Source organism: Labrus bergylta, chromosome 22 (assembly GCF_963930695.1).
Source record: "Labrus bergylta chromosome 22, fLabBer1.1, whole genome shotgun sequence".
Classification (NCBI taxonomy): domain Eukaryota; kingdom Metazoa; phylum Chordata; class Actinopteri; order Labriformes; family Labridae; genus Labrus; species Labrus bergylta.
In genome coordinates, this window is record NC_089216.1 from 17386720 (window position 1) to 17407475 (window position 20756).

Sequence of the window (20756 nt, forward strand, 5' to 3'; positions counted from 1 at the left end):
TTGGCCATGTATGCTTACACACACAAGGAATGTGTCTTCAGTAACTGTGCTCTCAATGTACAATGTACATTAAAAAGAATATAAGCAAAACACTCAAATATACAAGGCTAAATGAGAGAATAGTGCAGTGGTGAGTAGAACATGATAATAAATATGAAGTTCTGTAACAGATGGTTAATATATGAGGTAGAGTTTTAACAGTGTTTACATATGTAGTGTGCATAGATTGGTGAGAGGATAATATTACAGTATATACAAGATTAAGTTATTGAAAATAAAAATATTTAGAATAGTCTTATGTACACTCACTGTGGGTGCTTGATAGCAGGGTTACTGGTATTTCACAGTGACAGGTCTGACACTCTGTGACTGTTTAGCGTTCATCAGAGTGACAGCCTCCCTCCAGAGAACTCAGGGTCTGCCCCGGGGTCTCCTCCCAGTTTGGCATTCCAGGAAAACCTCCAAAGGGGGGTCGAGGAGGATCCTAATCAGATCCCTGAACCACCTCAGCTGACTCCTTTAGATGTGAAGGAGTAGCGGCTCTACTCGGAGCTCCTCCCCCTCTCTCTAAGTCGAGCCCAGCGCCCCTCCAGAAGAAACTCATTTCAGCCGCTTGTATCTTATTCTTTAAGTCTCGAGCTCATGACCCGAGGTGAGGGTTGGAATCAGACCTATGTGGTTTATTGACCCTCATCGAGCCCATAGACTGTAAAAATAATGGATGGGACAAGGTCCCCGGTCTGAAGCTTTTATTTTTAGAGCTCCCCCTACTGACTGGCTGCAGTATAGGTCACCCCGCCTCCTCAATGATAACAGACTGGATGTGGGTCAAACTGTAAAGCTAAAATACTCGTCACATAATTTTTTTCCAAACCTAAACTCTGCTGTGATCATTAGTTATTATCACCCTACATCGTGTTCAAGTGCTCATTTTTCTGTTAAGTTTGTTTTAAATTAAAAAAGTTATTTGAGGTTGAAAAACGGGATTTTACGTCATATTTCACGATGATTGACAGCCGCCGATCTTGCGTAGCTCTCTTTGTGAATAGCAAAAGTTATGTAGTGAAAGAAAGCCGAGACGCCATTGAATTTTTCCGTTCAGTTTTTTCGTCTTTTTTGAGCTGGAAGAATGAGTTGTTCTACAGGAAACTGTTCTAACCGACCTGAGGGAGCTAAGGGATTTTTGCAGTTTTTTCGGTAAGTAAAAAAGTGTGATTTATGTGTCATTGTTTGGTTAAAGTCGTTATCTAGCTAGCTAACACATAAGCAGTCTAAGGTTAGAAATGTTGTAAAGCTAGGTTACTTATCCAGCATGACTTATCTTTTTATTTTATTTTTTAACATGAGCAAACCTAATAACTAACATGCTATGTTTCTTGATATTGTCATATGTCTATTGTGATTGAAATTGTATTCAAAACCAAGAATCGTAATATAAAATCTGCTCATAGATGTGGTTCATTGACTGTACAGTTATTTTACAGTAAAAATAAAAACGTCTGGTAAAGTCTCAAAAGTATCTAGGACAAAAACAAAGTCACATAATTTAAATCTGGCCTGCATCATTACTAATGTGTACATGTTTACAGTCTGAGTGATAAGTGGACTATACCGAGAGGAACAGGTTTTACTTTAACCGTGCAGGCTGAAATTCATAGTACTATATACGAGGGTAGAGTAGTTCTCTATGTATCCAGATAAAACTAAAGGTAAGATCTAATTTAATATAATTGTTACTGCGGCGGTGTAATGTAATATTAACTGAGCATCATGCTGCTTAAATGTGCTAAATGTTCTGCATTGTCTTCCACACACGACCAATTCAACAGTCACAAGTTGATCATATTGTAAATTTAATGACGCTCATTGAGAAATTAAAAATTGACAAAACCTGACAAACATTGCAGTGATTGTGACTGTATCTGTATTTAACACCTTTGAAAGGAAGGTGTTAACCCAGGAGACCAGTGTTACACACAACATGCTGCTGTTATGGTAGTTAGGAGGAGACAATAAAAGAAGACATAAAGATCGCGTTTTCCCCCACACATGTTAATATGTTTTAAATGTCATGCATTTATTTTTTAATTTCGCTTCGATAATCGTTAACGAAGAGAAACACCAGGATTAAACTACAGGCTATTGTTGCCTTTTTATAGTCAAAGAAAACTGAACATCCACAGCCTCTGCATTCAAAAGAATTTCAACATGGACATTTATGTCTTCCTATTTCCCTCTTTTCGTCAACATTATATTTTAAACTGGGATTTCTTTTTTCTCAGGTTGTGCGTCTCTCCCCCAGCTCGCCCCCTCCGGTGCGCTCCTCTCCATAATGCGCTCGTCTCCTCCCTCTAAAGCTGCTGCTACTCTGTAGGACGCTTGGATTGGGGCACCTCACCAATAAAATACTATTTTATATTTTATAAGCAGTTTGCCACCACACTGCACTTTTACTCTCCAAAGGCATATGAGTATGTGCGTGACAACTTTAACAAAGCTTTACCACACAGTCACACCATCCACACAGCTGATCCAGGATTTACTGTAGCATCTTTTACAGCACTAAAAGGTCATGTACAGGCAAACAGAGAGAAGGGAAAAGAAACAATCTGTGCTCTCAAATAACAAAGCAGTCTCAAATCTTTTTGAGGAATTACAGCTAAATTATTTTACTTTGCATACAGTACATCCTCTGATAAATAAAGTGAAGTACTTTGATTGCATTTCTGTGCTGTTCCTGTAGGTGACCATGATGCAGCCAGACTGAAGCAGCAGGTTGTGAAGGTGGGCGCCATCATCTTGTCTTTGCAGTGCTGATTCTGAAGAGAACGCCTTCACATTGGACTCAAAGGTAAAATTATCTCTCATATGATTGGACCGTTTTATTGTAACCGCTTTCAGCATCAAAGTCATTTTGGTAACAATTTATAATCCTTCTTAAAATGTAAGGAAGACTAGCAGAAGATTTTAACAGCATTTATGGTTCTGCAAGAAGTCTAGTTCATGATTAAATTGTTCTTCTTTCTGTCTTCAAGGAAATCAATGCCCAAAGGAAACAGCAGTCCAGACTCTGATTCCAGCTCCGGTGAGGTTCAGCACACAAATTGGCTGTCTGATTATCTGAGAATATTTAACATTAGTTTAATTTATCAGGCTGGCCCATGTGATGACAGTTTACAATAATCTTCAATAGAAAGTGGCAGGAACACTTTTGTCTTAAAACATGAATTCATAAAGCTGATAATATTATTGAATCTTGTCTTATTATATATTTTGTTTTTCCTCATAAATAGTTCTCCTGTCTTAAAAACAAACTTTAGAACCTGAAGTTTAGCAGAACCTGAGGACAGATCTGATTTCAGGTCTGAGGCAGAAACATCACAGTAAAATTCATTATACTTTACATTTAACTCCATGATTGTTTTTCTTTATTACAGAAGATGCCCTCAGATTCAGATCCATCAACAACCACTGACAACATGGAGGACTCGTCCCCTGAGCGTTTCCTGTCCTCTCTCGATGGTCTTCTTCTCTTCAGTTATTAACTCTTGAAAACAGCAGCACAAAATGCCAGACTGTTTGACAAGTCTGTGATTGAATAAATTGAAATGAAATCTCATGCGTATCTTGCTATGCTTATTGGCTTTAAATGTTTAATATTAAATAAGTTTGAGCCCGGCTGTGACAAGCTGAGCTTGTCTGTTAGCTTTGCTGTTGTCTTAGCTGTCAAGAAGAAATTAATGTCAGTTCAAGGCCTTTTCAAATGTGAACTATAAACTTAACTGCTAAATTATTTTACTGTGACCAACATGTTTTACTCCAGTTAATCAGAGACAGTCATATTAGATTTTTAAAAAGTTTATTTAAACATTTTATGAAAAGAAATCTTCAATAAACAACTCCTGGCTTCATTAACCATGTGGAAAATAAGTAAGGGAGACCATCAGGCCCAATTGCTGGGACATAGGAGAAAGTATAAAAAATAATTTAACAAAGAAATCCCAACAAAAATGAAATAAAGTTTAGAGATCCTGGATGATTGTTTGACTGTTAAAATATGATGGAAAAGCAAATCCAACACAACCCTCCAGCATCTGGCCTTTCAAACACAGGGCAACATCATGTAAAGAAAAATAAATTGAATATTGACCTGGATCTGTGTTTTATCTGAGGATGACTATGGTAGCCTTCTCACTGTTCACTGTCACAAAGACTCTGTCCACCTTCTTCAGACGTCGATCAGCTCCTCTGGGTGATGGCAGAGAGGACTCTTCATCTGGGAGAGCTGCTGGTATAAGGTCATTTCTACCACAGTGGATGAGCAGGGCATCTGGCACAGGTGAAAAAAGGAGGAGGTTCCTTCAAACTATGTGACCCCAGCCTGACCTCTGTAACAGGTGTGCAGATGAAGGTTGAAATGAGTAATTTTTAGATTCTTTTGATTGTAAAATGGAAAAGAAAACATCACCTTCTATTTAACATTTGGCTGGTGTATGACTCAGTGTGATTTTTATTTTTAGAAGACTGTACTGTTAACAATAGCTTGTTTTGACAAAAGATAACTTTTAACAGACGATTTTAACTTACACTTCACCTCTGTGGAAGATGTCAGACCAGCTGCTTTTATCTCTTCTTTGCCTAAATGAAAATACAAAAAACAATTGATTTACTGTTCACTTAAATATGTTAAAAATCCCGCCCCCCCCTTTTGGCTGGGGGCTTATTGCACTTCCGGTGCTTCTGCAGCCAGCCTCAAGCGGAACCTCGAGGAACTGCAGTTTTTTGTACTTCCGCATTGGCTTCATTTTTCGAGACCGGAGGTTGCCCCTTGCTTTTTGCCCATTTAATTAGCGGTAAAAAACGATTTATACATGTAAAAAGTAACATATAGAGTATATAGTTAAGTATACTGAGGTGGACCCAAAAAATGCATACTGAATGACCACGAAAGTTCAGTATACTGAAACTCTCAACTGAATAGTACGTACTGCCTACTGAACTGTGACAATTCGGAAAGGGCCCGTGAGAGCGAACACAGCGGGGCGGAGGACGTGTGTGAGGAATAGGAGACATCGGAGGAGAAGTTTGGCGAGCTTTAGTTTAGTTTAGTTAAAGATGTGGCCTGTATTTTCTCTGTTATTTAAAAATGTTGATAATATTGCTTGATTTTAATTTTGAATCATACTGTACATGTTTTGACCTTGTGAAAAACCTTGTTTTGAAAAGTGCCGTAGCATATAACGATAAATAGGCCTATGTTTATTATTGTTATTATTATTACAACAACAGGTGTTTAATTCAATGTATTTTTAATATTGGGGAGTGATGAGAGCGAGAGTGAACACAGCGGGGCAGAGTATGTGTGTGTGTGTGTGTGTGTGTGTGTGTGAGAAATAGAGAGGAGACATCGGAGGAGAGGTTTGGCGAGTTTTAGTTTAGCGGTAGTTTAGTTAAAAATGTTGCCTGTGTTTCCTCTGTTATTTCAAAATGTTAAAAACATGTTGATAATATTGCTTGATTGTTTAATTGATTTTAACTTTGAATCATACTGTACATAGTTCGCCCTTGTGAAACACTTTGTTTTGAAAAGTGCCGTAGGCCTATACCGATAAATACGGTATGTTAATTATTATTATAATTATTAATACAACAGGTGTTTAATTCAATGTGTTTTTGATATTGTTATTTTCAAATAAAATGAAGTTCTTCAAAAAAAGTTTTTTTATAAAAACAAGATCTGGTCTGCAAATCTTTATTTCTAAATGTGAGTGTTGAAAAACGGGGGTCGTCTTATATTCGGACCAATACGGTATAATAATTGTCCTTCTCTGTCATTCCAATAGGCTCACTACCGTATAGTAGAGGAACTTGGGCCCCTAAAAGTTCAGATACCCCTACCTGAGGTAGAACAAAGCATAACCATATTTTTTCAAAACTTGAACATGTCTAGTTTATGAAACGGATAGTTGTATAAAAATCTTTTACTGCAAAATAACTGTTCATTGTTATAATAAAGTCAAAGTTACTTCATAGTTTGAGATCTGGGAAGAAAGATGTTTTAGTTTTATTTGGGCTGTTTGTTAATGTCACCTTACTTTCTTTATCATCTGTTTTCAATCACAGGATGAAGCACAGAGCAGTGAATCTAACGAGATGCAGCTGCAGCACCTTTGATGACTGTAACGGGTTAAGACAACATCAGGAAATATTTGATGTACATTACCTGGTTTGATGTTTTAATAAATGGTGTTTTAGATTGATATGAAAATGACTTGGTTCATGTGTCTCTCTCTGCCCTCTGGCCTAACGTGATCTTCTATCACTGCGGTGAACATTTTGCAAGGGAGCACCAAAAAGTATCTTGTTCACATGCAGGGGTGTGTCCAGAGGGGCGGCATGGGCCCCCCTTTGACATCTGATCTGCCAACCCAGAATCCAGCCTAATTGGCTGTTAGTCTAGACAGAGGCGGGACTTCAGATGAAATCATCAACTCTGGCTGTTTTCAACAGGCTGTTGATAGTTTTCTTTACAAGTTAATTTTGTTTCTGTTTCTGTGCTTTCAGTTGTAAATGAATATTTTTCTCTTCACATGCAAATTTCCAAGGAAAAATGTGTGTACGCGGTTTAACTTGTGACAGACTTAATCACTAATAAATGTATTTCTGCAAGTTAGACAGCTCACAAGAGTTTGAGTTCAAAGTAAATTATTATAAATTATGTCGAGTCCCTAAAGCATCCAGCTTAGACATGTTGCCAAATTGTTATTAGTAATCAGTATCTTACCTTCAAACTATCAGTAGAATTCAAACGCCAAACACTGCATGTGCTATCTGATGAACACTTTCCTTTCAGCTTGTAATTTAATCATTTTAATTAATTTTATTTAATTATGTATATATATATATATGTGCTCTTTGTCTAAATTTTAGCAGCACCTTTATCTACAATGAATAAAAATAAGAACAAAACATTGAATGATCCATTTATATCCAGAATCTCCATCATGATCTTACTACTTTTCATTTAAGTCACATGATAACAGATTTTAAATGTTTGTTTACTTCTGTATTTCTGGCAAAACACCAGACATGCAACTACACCTTATCTACAGTGTAGTGCATCTACTCTAATAAATGCTTTGACTTCATAGTTATATCTCATTAATTTGAAAGTAGCCTGTGAATACTTTTAAACACATTAAGACTTCAAAAATGAATTAAAAACTTTAATTAAAAACAAGAACACTGAACATTGCATTTAATGGCAGCAAAGGTTTAGGCAAGCTCCTCCTCCTCCTCCTCCTCCTCAAACTCTCCATCCTCCTCGACGGTGGCATCCTGGTACTGCTGGTACTCGGACACCAGGTCGTTCATGTTGCTGTCCGAGCTCAGCAACATGAACTCAACAAAGTGGCTGCTGTTTTTGGGGTTGGCAATTTAAGGGTGCGGAAACTGATGTTACACAGAGCCTCGTTGTCAATACAGAAGGTTTCGTCTGTGTTTTCTACAAGCTGTTGGAATGACAGTGTGGCGTTGTAGGGCTCAACGACTGTGTCTGATACTTTGGGTGAGGGCACCACGCTGTAGGTTTTCATACGGTTGGGGTTCTCTTCACGGATTTTGCTGATGAGCAGTGTGCCCATCCCAGAGCCAGTACCACCACCAAGAGAGTGTGTGAGCTGGAAGCCCTGCAGGCAGTCACAGTTCTCTGCCTCCTTCCTCACTACATCCTGGACAGAGTCCACCAGCTCTGCACCCTCCGTGTAGTGACCTTTGGCCCAGTTGTTGCCAGCACCACCCTGGCTTTTCCAGAAGAGGAAAGGAAATAAAATCAAGCTTAACAGTATTTAAATGCAAAATGAGCAGTTGAACGTCACTTCTGGATGTCAATGTATAAACTGCGGACATTTTTTTTTTAAAAATTTTTTTTTAAACTTCCTATATTTTGCATTGCGGGAACGATTACGTCCACCGAATAAGATTTAAATAATGATTTTAACCACTCAACGGTCAATCCCATCCGCGGTGGTTAACTGATATCTAACGGTTGAGTTCTTCAAACAACCGGCGTATAAATTAACACAATTTATCGGATTTGTAAATTAGGTAAAATCGATTTATATTCGTTACAATTCGACGCATCACAACCCATAAGGGCAGCTTTTGAGATTCAAGGTTTGGATTACACGTTCACAAAAGCACAGAGGACGCGGCGTATCTTTTCTAAAATACATCGATTTCAACCGCACAAAACACATAAAAAGCTGTACTAACCTTGGTACCAATCTAGTTTCCGCATTGACCGACCTGGAGAAGCACAATTTCCCTCATTTTTTTTTTGTTTGTTTTGTGTCTGTTAGCGCGCACCAACGGCACAACCATCTGTTTTATACTACAGCTGAGCCCCGCCCTCTACCCCTCAGCTCGAACGTTGGTTGGCTCATTTCTTTACGCTTGATGCACACGAACAGATTTAGACCAATGAAATCCCTGTCTTCTCCACTATTGGTCCAGTGTGTCTGTCAACCACATTCGTGTCAAACGTATGACTACCGTTAATCTGTCGACGTTGGCCATGACCTTGGCTTACGTCCCTCATGATGGCAGAAAACAAATGCGACACCGACAACAGATTTAATTCATTTCACAGCCGCATGCAAGCGTTTTAAAAGAAAATAAAACTCATCGATCAGCTAATCTTAATAAACTATTTTGCCTGTATCTAGTTATAAAACGTCGAGTCAATTTTAAATATTTAAAAGAAAAATACACTGTTGGTCTACTAGATACTAAAAAATATTTAACAGCTAAAAAGAACAGAACCATTTATTAAATAAAAAATGTGCATCTATAGTGAAAATATATCTTTATATCTTAAACTGTATTAATTAATTTTTCACTTTGACTTGACTGTGATAACTTTTTTTGATTCATGACGATTTTATAGTTTTTATGTATCCTACTTATAACTTTGCTTTTAATTAAGTGCTATAATATATATACATCACATACATAGCATGGTTTGGGTGAAAAGTTTGCAAGACTCAGTCCAGACTGTTGCAGTACAGTTAGGGGACAAAGAAGACGGTTTCTTTCAAATGAAGCCAGTAAACGAGGCAGACTGAGCTGTTCATCCTGGCCTTTACACGAGGCTCTGACTGAAAACACTACAGTCACTATAGTGACTATCTAATGTCCAAATTTCTTATCTTGCCTTTAGTCACTTGCATAGGTGTATGGAAAGTTCTTGACGCATAAAAAATAAACAAATGTCCAAAAAGTACTTTCTGATGTTCCAGTTTATTGTCACATATGAAGCAGAGACAAACTGTGATGATGATATGATGAGTTGTTATTTCCGAGATTATACTGTTGTCGTTCTTTTGTTATGTTAAATATCCTACTTGCGTTATCCTGTGTTACGTTCTGTTATGGTAAGAACCGTATGTTCCCACCACCTATGCCCCCGTTTCCTGTAACCTGTGACATATAAACACTCAACCAACCACCTGACCAATTAACCCAAATGATCAATTATCACCACCTAGTGTCCAATCTGAGTACATAAATAAACATATAAACTAAAGCCATAGAAATAAAACACATAAATACACACACACTAAATTGGCTCCTACAGTCACATTTAATGGTGATTCCCGCGTCAGAGCTGAGCTTTAGGTCACATGACAACCCCCCTTTGCCTTTTAAAGAGCAAAATACTAAGACAAGCAAGCACACAGAGGAAAACATGCAGAAAAAGAGCAACTTAATTACATGCAAAACAAAATAATTCAATGCAAAAACTCCACATCCAAAAAGTAAACTTAATATTTATATACAGGTTGGCTTAAGGGGTCTTCAAGGTTTCATGGTAAAGAGATAAATACAGCAGATTTGGCAACACCCTTCACAAGTAATGACCACTACTGTGAAAGAGAAAAAAAAAACATGCACACAACTTTTAACAATTCTAAACAAAACTCAGGAAATCATTTATAAGACACATCACTCAAATAGAAAAAATGACACATCAAACACAAACTGTTCCTGCAGCAGTAGCATCAACTTCATCTGCTTATTCTACAGACATGAGAGGTATTAGCACTCAAATACCGCACTTCAAATCTTACACCATGAACACAACAAAAGACATGCTGACCAAAGGGCTCTTCAGCTGGAAAATAACCATTAATTTACAATGACTCAGCTACATGTTTACTAGTAAACTTCATATCCCACAAATCCACACGTCTCTCCCCACCGGTTCACACTCCTGCAGAAACAGCAAACTTGCATGTACAATGAGCTTTAACCAAAAGAGGGAACCACTTTATCTCATCTGCAAGAAATTAAAAATGTTCCTAGATAATGTGTTAACATCTTCTAAAGCTGTAATGTTATGATATGTGTGAGGGGAAAAAAGACATAACATTACAAGCAAACATTTTCTTGATATTTAAGGGGGAAAAAATGGAACATAAAATCCAGAAAAAAAGTTTGAGAAAAGTGGTCTTAATAATCCATCTTAAGATCATTTAATGGTGTTTCTATCCAATATTTTAGATTGTGAACACTGCACAGCTGCACTGATCTTAATCATTCAAAATCCAACTTGCACCATGTCGCACACATTAAGATCAAACTGTTACACCAACTGTGTTTACATTTTTGTATAAAGATATATTTGATATTTGATTATATAGTCAGCACGTTGAGTGATTTATCTTTGTCCCTCAATTGCTTATTTTGGAAAAAATAATTGGCAGACATCAATTAAAGGCCAGCTTCAATTCTTGTCTCTTAAGCATAAACATTTCTATACTTTAAACTCTTGCTTATTATTTGATGGGACACAAAATAGAACACAACTTGGGAAAGTTTAGACACAGTTTAAGGCGCTTAATGAACAGTAACATTGACGGACAACATTTTAAGGGCATAAATATAATTTTCATCCATGCCATGTTTGCTGCTCTTAGCAACAGGGCTTAGAGCAAAGAGCCTGGAACCTCGAGCAAATAGCTTAAGAGTGTGCAGCGGGTCAGTAGCAGCTCAGGTGATAGGTAAGAGTACACTAGTCAGGATCCACACCGACTGCAGGTTTAAAGCCGTAAATACATACAAGACAGATAAATATTAAAGGAGGACCGGTCCATGGCACTGTTTTCGGGCTATGTTTGTATATTGCACTTTGTGTAGTAAAAAGTTAATCGGTACATTACTCAGATGATGATCTGCGGTCCGTACTCCTCGTATTCTTCCTGACTGATCCATGCGGAGCTGAAGGTGGGCAGGTTGGCAAGCACTGCTCCTCCCCTCCACACTGAAAAGTCTCTGTCCTTCGGGCTGGTAACATGAACACTCTCCCCCGTGTCGGGGGGGAACCAGTCCTTTGATTTCAGTCTGGAGCCGCTCAGGCAGGCCGTCCAGCAGGGTGTTCCCTCCTACAGGAGCAGATAGAAAGGAAACTCAAAACATGACCAAAGCAGTGCTACAAAAAGGGCGTGTACTCACTGCTATAAACCATCATTTTCATTTTTGTATTTTGGTGTACTGTGACTTTTTTTTATTTTTATAGGTACTCTCCTCATAGCAGGTTCTCTGGGTTCTTCACATGATGGAACTAAACAAACAGAGTTACTGAAGGGGCACCTCATGAAGCTAACGGTTAATCATTCTACCTTACATGCTTTCCTCTAACTGCTAAAATAAATAGCAAATGTTCTAAATCTTCAAAGCAGGTACATACACCTACACTGGTGTCGACGTTACAATGCATCTTAAAAAGGTATAATCATCTTTTATTTTGATGGTGGGGTCAGTCTGGTAAAAAGAAAGTTTGTTTAATGAGCTGTTTGAATCAGTCTGGGGTCCTGTTTTGATTGCTAAATGATTCCCCTGTTGTTGTGCTCGAAGCTCCTGCAGGAACAAAGCGTGTGCATGTGCACCTCAGCAGAGATGGAGATCGTGCGGGAGATGAAGGAGAAGTGCTGCTGTGTCGCTCTGAACTACGAGTCTGAGCTGAGCCGGGGGAGGTCGTCCTGCAGAGAGATGCATTACACCAGTGGTTCTCAAACCTTTTAGACTGTGTACCACCTCCGAAAATATTTGGCTCTCCAAGTACCACCATTATGGTAGATGTTAAAATACACTGTAGGCCTATTTCTACACACATTTTACGCAGGAGGCTATTTATTATTGACTGTTGGCAGCCACACTATAGGACTATATAGTGAACACTAGTTCAGAACACAACTCTGACATTTACCCAAATCCAAAAAAAAGTGCAGCACAATAAAAATAAAAACTTTATACCAACAACCTGTTTGAGAATATTTAATCTCCAGTGTTTCCCACACAAACACGATACCTGGGCCCAAGTATATATCCCACCTGTTCTTAGGGAGCGGGGGGAGAGAGAGGGAGCGGGGGGAGAGAGAGCGCACGAGAGCGTGCAGGCGCGCGCTCTGCAGGCTCCGTGCAACCAGAGCCGCTGTGTTATAAGTCTCTGCGTTCAACATAGCAAAACTGCCTTTTAAAAAAAAATCCCTCTCGACTCCTGAGGAGTGTTAACACTAGAACCGTCAAGACCGTGTGACGGACGGTTTGGGTTTTTATAATACAAATAACTCTTTTTAAATAAAAACGTACAAGCCTCTCATCCAATGACTTTTCTTAAATATGTGTCCTGTATGTTTTCTGAAGCCTATGTGTAACTAAAATAAAACACACAAGATTTCTGAGCATTTATACCTCGAACCGCCGGCGCCTTCATATTGACGGCAGTTGAAAATGATACATTTCCCTGGATTGTTTTCGCACGTCGTTTTAATTTTTATTAGTTATTGTTTCTATTTATAGACTTCATATATATGCGCAGGAATTTAACAAAGAGCGACAGGGAGATAGGATATACAAATAGATAGATAGAGACCATAAACAGATAGATACATGCTCATTCTTGAGCCGGCAAAGGAACAGAGAGAGGAACACCTGCGTGTCAAGGCCAGTCTGACGTCGGTGCCCACTGACCCACAGCATCCACAAGCGCTGAGAAGAAGGCAGTGCAAGAAAAATATGACCATTGTCTCCTGCAAGGGGTTCAAGCGCCCTGTGAGTGGGAAGTGCACCGTAAAGGTTGAACACTTTTGCCGCAGGTATGTGCATCACGTGCCGCGGAGCTGTCCAAGGTGCTGATCGTTCATTTGTTCATCTGTTTGTTTGTTCGCTGCTGCATCTGTTATGGATTTCTGCAGTTCTTTTTCTAGGCTATATAGTTTGTCATGCCCATAGATAGCCGTGTTTTTGTTGTTGTTTTTGTTGTTTTTGGTGTGCGTGTGTTGGTCAATGATTTCCTCTATGTCAGGGAAACAAACCCAGTTGCAGAGAGGAGGAGGAGCATCGGTGTTTAGCTCTTTTTTTTGCAGTGTTTTTATTAAAATGCATAGCCTAATATATCCAACAATATAAAAGACTAAAAGTTATGTGTGTTTCATTATTGTACAATGTGTTTTAACAACGGGAGACGTGGAGCAGCAGAAAAAAACGGCGCTCTAAAAAAGCCGACAGATATTTTAAATTAACATGCCACATTTAAAAGGTTACCAATCCTGCCTTATGCTGATAGTCTATTTGGTTTGTAGATAAAAGTAAGTTGTATTTAACTTCATCAAAAAAATGCATTATTTGTGTGCTTCTGAGCACAAACAATTTTGGGCAGATTAAAGTTGTTTCTTGCAAAAACTACATTAATTTAGAGGGGAAAACACATTTGATATAAATACAACTCAATGGATACAAGACAGATAAGATAAGAGTAAAAAGAAAAAAAAAGATGTGACTTTAAGACCACTTGTTTAAAACAATGTAATCTTTTATTTTATTTAATAAAGGTTTGTTTTGGGGGATTTAATGCTTTTATTGGAGAAATAAGACAGTGGATAGTCAGAAATATGGTAGAGAGAGAGAGAGAGAGAGAGAGAGAGAGAGAGAGAGAGAGAGAGAGAGAGAGAGAGAGAGTGGGGTGTGCAGGACGGAAAGGAGCCACAGGTCAGATTCTAACCTGGGCGGCGTGTGGACCACAGTCTCTGTACATGGGCACATGAACTAACCGCTAGGCACCGGCGCCCCATCTGTTTTTTTTTTTTTAAATAGTCAATAGCGAAATTTAATTAAATCTAAAGATTGTCATTTTTTAACCAAAAGCAATCACAAGAGAGAGCATCTGTGGTCTCTTCATTTTCACAGGTCTGAAAATCCTCAAGTTTTTTTTTTTTTGAACATTCTTTATTCAAGCAGCTATTGTATTCAATATTTTACATATTTATATTTACATATCTCAGTTGGTGAAACATGGTAATAATTTTACAAGAATTATTTACAGTTCGGCAAACATATAAAACAAAAAAAATAAAATAAAATAAAACACAAATAAAACTCATGGCAACAACTTCATCCGCACAAAGAGGAGACTCTTGACAAGTAGAGGGAAAAAATTGCTTCTTCACAGCAGGCATCAGATATAACTGTCCATACACGCACAAGCAATTGTTAACCTTTCATATATATCTCTATGAATATGTCTACTGACAAGTCCAAAATAAACCAAACGAAATATACATGTTTTCTTTTAAATAAATTGAGATGATGTAAACTGGTCTCTTACTCTATCGGTAAATTAAAGTAAGCAATGACAGGAGCCCATAGAACCACAAACAAATCCATTCTCAGATGGAGTTTCGCTGTTATTTTCTCCATCAAATAAACCCTCTCTAGCCTTTCTCTCCATTGGAGAAGGGTGGGAGGTAGAGGTCTAAGCCAGGATATGGTTATCATTTTCCTCGCCACCAGAAGAAAGATGTGTAGTAACCGGGCCTTTCCTTTATCCATCGATCCCTCCGGTATTAAACCTATGATGAAATATGACGCTGTAAGCGGTAAATCTACTCCTGGTGGTTCGTATTTCTGCTTGAATCCCTTGCCAAAATGATTTCAGTTTGGGACAGTCCCAAAAGATGTGAGTATGATCTCCCACCTGTTTACAGTTCCTCCAGCATAAATTTGTCTTACTTCTGTCATATTTTGATATTATAAATGGTGTCTTGAAGTATCGCATTCTTAATTTCCAACTGAATTAGTGCCACTAATCTTAGCTTCATTTATGGCTTTTATTGTTCTTAAAGGCAGAAACAAAGCTTGAAGAACTGCCTGGAGCACTGGCACCAGACAGGAACATCTTCAGACAGGAACATCTTCAGAGTTTGTCATTAATGCGTCAGGTGAGATAAACACTTTGGATCTTACCTACAGGTGCTCACATCCGCAGCAGTCCCCTTCAAGGCATGGTACGGGTGTTTTGGTGTGCTGGTTGTGACTGTGGCCTTGTAGCATTGAGGGGGGGCTGTACCGATCTTGATATTCAGTAGTCATTTTGGGCCGAGAGGGTTCTCTCTGAGAGCCCAGATTATTCCTGTAAATGGTGGAAAAGTAACTTTATACAACTTCAACAACACTGGAGTGATGCTTTAACCTTTGTAAGACATACAGAGTAAAGGGCAGTAAACAATAAAGGGCTGAAATTCATTCAGAGGAAGACAAAAGATAAAAGGCTTAAGGTAAACAAAACACAGACATCTTTGGCATCTCACACAAAGGTAACATTTTATGTAAAACCTGCTAAATTGTAATTGATGACAGCTTTACAACATACACAGTCAGCATAGGCTAAACCCTGTCAGGAGTAAGCTGATCACACATTTTGGCAGATGCATCATATTCAACATCCTGCAACCAAAGTCCCAGAATTTCATTAAAAATATTAATGTAAGCATCCTGCCGACAGGACAGGCCCCTCATCAGTGCTATTGATCCTCTGTGTGGTGTACGGTATACAGAGTAGCAGCCGTAATGGGGGTTCAAACCCACAACAACCTTCACCTCAAGGTCTGTGGAGCGTCAATCCCCCTTCACTGACAGCTCAGAGTGGGAGGGAGGTTAATAGCTCTGATTGATGTGACAGAGATGGATGAGAGGGGACAATGGATAGTATTGCAGCTGTGTATGTGCAGAATTGTCCTCCAAATTGCTGGCCACACTAAATGGTTCTAATTTACAGAACACCAACAATGAAAGCCAGGTTGCTCCCCTTCAGTGTTCATACTTACAAGAAAGAAAGGTAATGTTTGCTAACTTGGAAATGGCCCCTATAATCTTGAGCTCATTTGGATTTATACACAGACCAACAGCTCCAGCCATCCAGTTTATGGGACATCAAATTATGGTACAATGGTTGGGGCATACAATGCAGAAGAACAAGGTAAAGGATTACATTTTATCCTCCTTCAGCCTCCTTCAGGTATCAAAACACCTCTCTCATATTTAGTGTAGTGGATCAGGAGGCCATGGAGAAAATCAACAGCACCATCTCAATTCCTCTACTGCGAGCCAGCAGCCACCCTATCAGTCAAAACACAGCAGAGTGTGCGAGATGACACTGTTTGACCTTTAGAGAGTGTCGACATAAGGGAGAGAAAGTGTCACTTTGTATTCACACTAACAGGAATAGACATATCAGACTACAAATTTAGAAGACGTGCCATGTCCTGAGTGACATTAATTCATTTAATTTTCAAAACAAACAGCTTCAAAGCGTCTCTGTCGATCACATCAACCCTCCAGCATCTACGGTACAGCCGTTCATCCACAATGAGGACTCAAAGACTAACAACAGCCTAAAATGACACTTGTTTTCAGAGGAATTTCAAACTGATAGAGCTGAAAAAATATTATTTCACTATGACCTAATGTCACTTATCCTCTGAGGTTTAAGTTGACGGACTTCATTAGAGTGTTTCTGGATCCCCAAACTCCCTGACTACAATAAATAAACACAACTTAATTTTCTGATTGTGTATAAACTCGATCAATTCTTATGAATCACAGATTTTCTGGTTAGGCTTTCTTGCCTGAATTCTCTGTTATTTACAGAGTTTCTTGTCAGACAGATTGGTTACCTGTGGGAGCTCGAAGCACTATGGGAGTGTTTGTGTCTACATTACTAAAATTATTTTAATAACTGGCTGGAGTTGGGGGCTTTAAATATGGTAAATGTTGTGGTTTTTACATAAAACATTTATACACTGCAGCTTAAACTGTCTCCAGGCTCAAATCTAAATATAGCCATGCAGCTTTCAGTTTCAATGCACCTCACATCTTTACAATCAGAGGATGAGTCTTGTGACTGTGATTGAACCATATAGAATACTAAAACTATGAAAGCAACATACTGCATTGCTCCTCTTTTGGTGTTTCTCATTTCTCATTCCAGGAAGAAAAACAAACCAAACTAAACTTGTATTCAAATATAGCTTCTTTTGTACATATATCACGTCTGCTGTTTCCTGAGCCTCTGTGTCTGACAGGGAGGCACTTCCACTGACCTCTCAGATAGCTGCAGGTCAGATGATAAAAAAAACTTTATTTAGATTCTGTTTTGAATAGACCTGTTTTTCTGGAGAGAGAGAGAGAGAGAGAGAGAGAGAGAGAGAGAGAGAGAGAGAGACCTTATTAAAGACTATAATCAGGATCCAAACCAGAAACTTTAATCTAGACTGAATAAAAAGAGGTTTTACTGCTTTAAAGCTTCACTTTAATTTTCACTGTCAATTAGAAAATATGAGCTGCAACTCCTAGTGTTCATCCCTGATATTTGTTTATCGCATGCCATAAAAGAAATCTCACAGACAAATGAAAACTCAAGAGGCTTACACTTTCAGATTAAGCTTCAGGCTCGAGTAAGAGCATCGAGGGCTGAGCTTTTGAAGAAAGGGGCTAAAAGAGAGGGGCTGACACTCCACTCTTAACTGTTATGTTAGTTTAAAAGAGTCCTGTATGATGCAGTGTCTTAAGCACAGACGATACGCGGTCCCACCAGGTATAATTATGGCCGCCCAAGTATAGTTTTGAACCTCTCTTTTATCCACAGCCTATTTACCGTAAGCCGGTAAATAGGCTATAGCAAGCGAGCTATAGCAAGCTGGAGAGAGAGAGAGAGAGACAGAGAGAGAGAGAGACAGAGAGAGAGAGAGAGAGAGAGAGAGAGAGAGAGAGACAGAGAGAGAGAGAGAGAGAGAGAGAGAGAGAGAGAGCGGCAGGTATGTCCCTCCCGTAAACACCCTCACTGACTGAGGTGCTACGTCTCATTATGCTGTTGTTTTAATGGAGTTCAGTGTAAATTCAAGCAGGAAGACTGGTTTTATTCTCTCACACATTCATTCAATTTTCTTCATTCAACTAAGTCCCTCCATTTTTGGTCCCTCCCTCTCTACCACTTCCTCCATCTCCCTTCTCTGGTGATCAGCTGATTTTGGGTGTTTACTCTTTAAGTAATAATCCAACCCTGATTCAACAAATCATCCTGCTGCCGTCAAACTTTAAAATCTGTTCTCTCTCTTCAGCAGTCAGGTTGTCATTTCAGTGCGATCGCCAGCTCAGCGGAGGACAGCTACAGGCTCAGAAACCCACTTTTCATCACATCCTGGATTCGTCCATCCCCATCACCACCACCAGGGTCTGGATTCCATCAGGGGGGTATCCTATTCTGCTTTCGGCCTCACTACCCCTCTGATTGCATGACAGTCTAATCGCCAAAGACATTGCATATTTATCTTTTCCTAAACTGTAATTGTAAACTCTCACTTTAGTCTCTCTGAAATATTTTCTTCAGCTGCTTGCTATCGATTCTGTCCTGCTCATCATTAAAAAACCTCCACATGCGGATCACCTGATGAAATAACGGCATATCAGTGAAAAACTGGAGTAATGCTTAAGAAACATGGAGCTGAGGAACACTGTCAAAGGAGCAGAAACACACAATAAATACATCCACAAAAGAGACATGCAAGTGTGTGTGTAACACAAACTAAAACAAGCACAATAAATATATGAAGTATTAAGATCTAACCAGAACTAATATCCTCCCTCTCCAACTCCGCCGCCCAGGTACAGTGTCATTCTGTGGTAAACACTGAAACACTGCGATGGATTCTAAGGGAAGTTTCATTTACCCCCACACCAAATGCATCAGAGGCTTATAAAGCATCAGAATTAAATTTGAAGTTAGTTGCAGCTCAATATGAATGCATCAGATCCTGAGTGGTCCTCTTGGAGCTGTCAGTGTTTCATGGTTTTGTTATAATATCTATCTGTCTGCTTCAGTTAGAAAGTTTGCTCCAAAAAGCCACAACAAGAAAATAAAATAAAGAATACTTCGGAAATGTAAGGGTGATACGCTAAGGGTGACAAAAAGAACAGCTTATTCCCAAATTTGGTTGATTCTGGAAATTGTATTTTTGCTATTGACAGGCTAATATTGTAATTGAAAATGTCTGACAACATTTAATCAATGAATTAGCTTTTTAGTAAAAGAGGAAGATTATCTTTATAACCAGGAACCGCTGTTAGATTGCTCTTTCTTCAGCCACCAGACTCCATTGACAAAAACCTTAATTTAACATCTCTAGCTCAGCTGTCTCATTGGTCAGTTTGTCTGAGTTATTGTTGGTCTCTTGTATTGAAAAGCTAGTTCAGAATAAACTAAGTATTTGTGAAACACAATAACACAAACTGACTCGTGGATGGCAGCAGCGGTAGACCAGCCACACCTGTGATCTGCGAGGCAAAAATCACAGGTTTTGTAAATGGAGTCTGGTGTTTTTTTTAAATCAATAGTGAGGAACATGGTGACCGAAACAGTCAGAGCGACTTCACTTAAAGTGAAACAAATGTAATCGTGGTTCACTTACATAGATGCCTGGCCGTGGTAGACCAACAAGAAAAGCCGTGGTAGACCAACAGCTCGTTTAAAATTTAGATTTTACAGGTTAAAGCACTTTTAAACTCACTTTTCTCCTTAAAACTACATTTTTTGGTTGAATTTCAACTTCTTTTTCTTTGGTTTTCATTCGTTGCTGACCGCTCGAGCAGGTTAACTGACCTCTGAATTAATTAGCCCCGCCCCCTAGCCAATCAGAAGGCAGGAATAGTGGCATTTAAATTGACAATATACAGTTTCAGGGGTTTCATTTAGAACCGTTGCATACGCACAAAACGGGGTCTGAAACTGGGTTATTATTATTATTCTATTGTATTCTATAAAAACAAACCTGACGGTAAAATGTGCGCACCGGTAAGCAAACTCTGACTCAGGCGTACGTACATTTTGGAGGCATCGGAAATTGGCGACACAGACGGTGAAGTGGTGAATTGAAGCCTGCAGATACATATTGATGCCTCTTCCACATTTTATTTCACTAAATATAAAACTTTACTGACAGATCCACGTCATCATAATCATTCAAACCGATGGTTTTATTTAGGCTATAATCGCACATGTAGTGAGCCGTTTCATTATGACAATATATAAACATAAAGTAAAAAATAAAAGTCCGCCCCATACATATTGCATCAGCACCGTCTCGCCTTCATTATCCTGGACGGACCTCAGAGGACCGGACTTGTACACTAATGTAATCACTGATGTAGAGTTAAACATTAGACAAAGACCATAGAGCCTCCAGTTTTCATTAATATCTTTCAATATCGTGCATTTATCATCAAGTGTGATTTTTAGTTTTAATAAAGATGCCTGCGTCAAGACACACAGAGACACGGCGGTAGCTTCACACATTTCGCCTCTTCCATACTCAGCACGTCTTCATCAGCTGTAAGTATTTATTCTGTAAATAAATCAAGTGTGG

The 20756-nt window shown here is 38.9% G+C and overlaps 1 protein-coding gene and 1 long non-coding RNA gene across 5 annotated transcripts in view; one reads left to right on the forward strand and one right to left on the reverse strand.

Annotated features, from left to right (window-relative positions):
- Positions 1-1176: 1176 nt before the first annotated feature.
- On the forward strand, positions 1177-3709 carry LOC136177456 (uncharacterized). Its single transcript, XR_010665074.1, has 3 exons — positions 1177-2851; positions 3036-3085; positions 3438-3709. It is a non-coding gene; the product is annotated as an uncharacterized lncRNA (long non-coding RNA).
- A 133-nt stretch (positions 3710-3842) lies between these two features.
- Positions 3843-20756, reverse strand: part of LOC136177455 (actin, cytoskeletal 3-like) — a 29616-nt gene continuing 12702 nt past the window's right edge. Inside the window, exons 2-5 of one of the 4 annotated variants that reach the window (XR_010665072.1) lie at positions 15304-15469; positions 11223-11444; positions 4588-4638; positions 3843-4388 (exon numbers count right to left, since the gene is read on the reverse strand). Coding sequence is in view for 1 of the 4 variants with exons in the window: in XM_065950736.1 (XP_065806808.1) it covers positions 11223-11444 (222 nt within the window). In the remaining 3 variants the exon portion in view is untranslated. Of the gene's footprint in view, positions 4389-4587; positions 4639-9281; positions 11445-15303; positions 15470-20756 lie in introns of those variants that run through there. The other 3 variants (XR_010665070.1, XR_010665071.1, XM_065950736.1) reach the window with 3 other exon arrangements.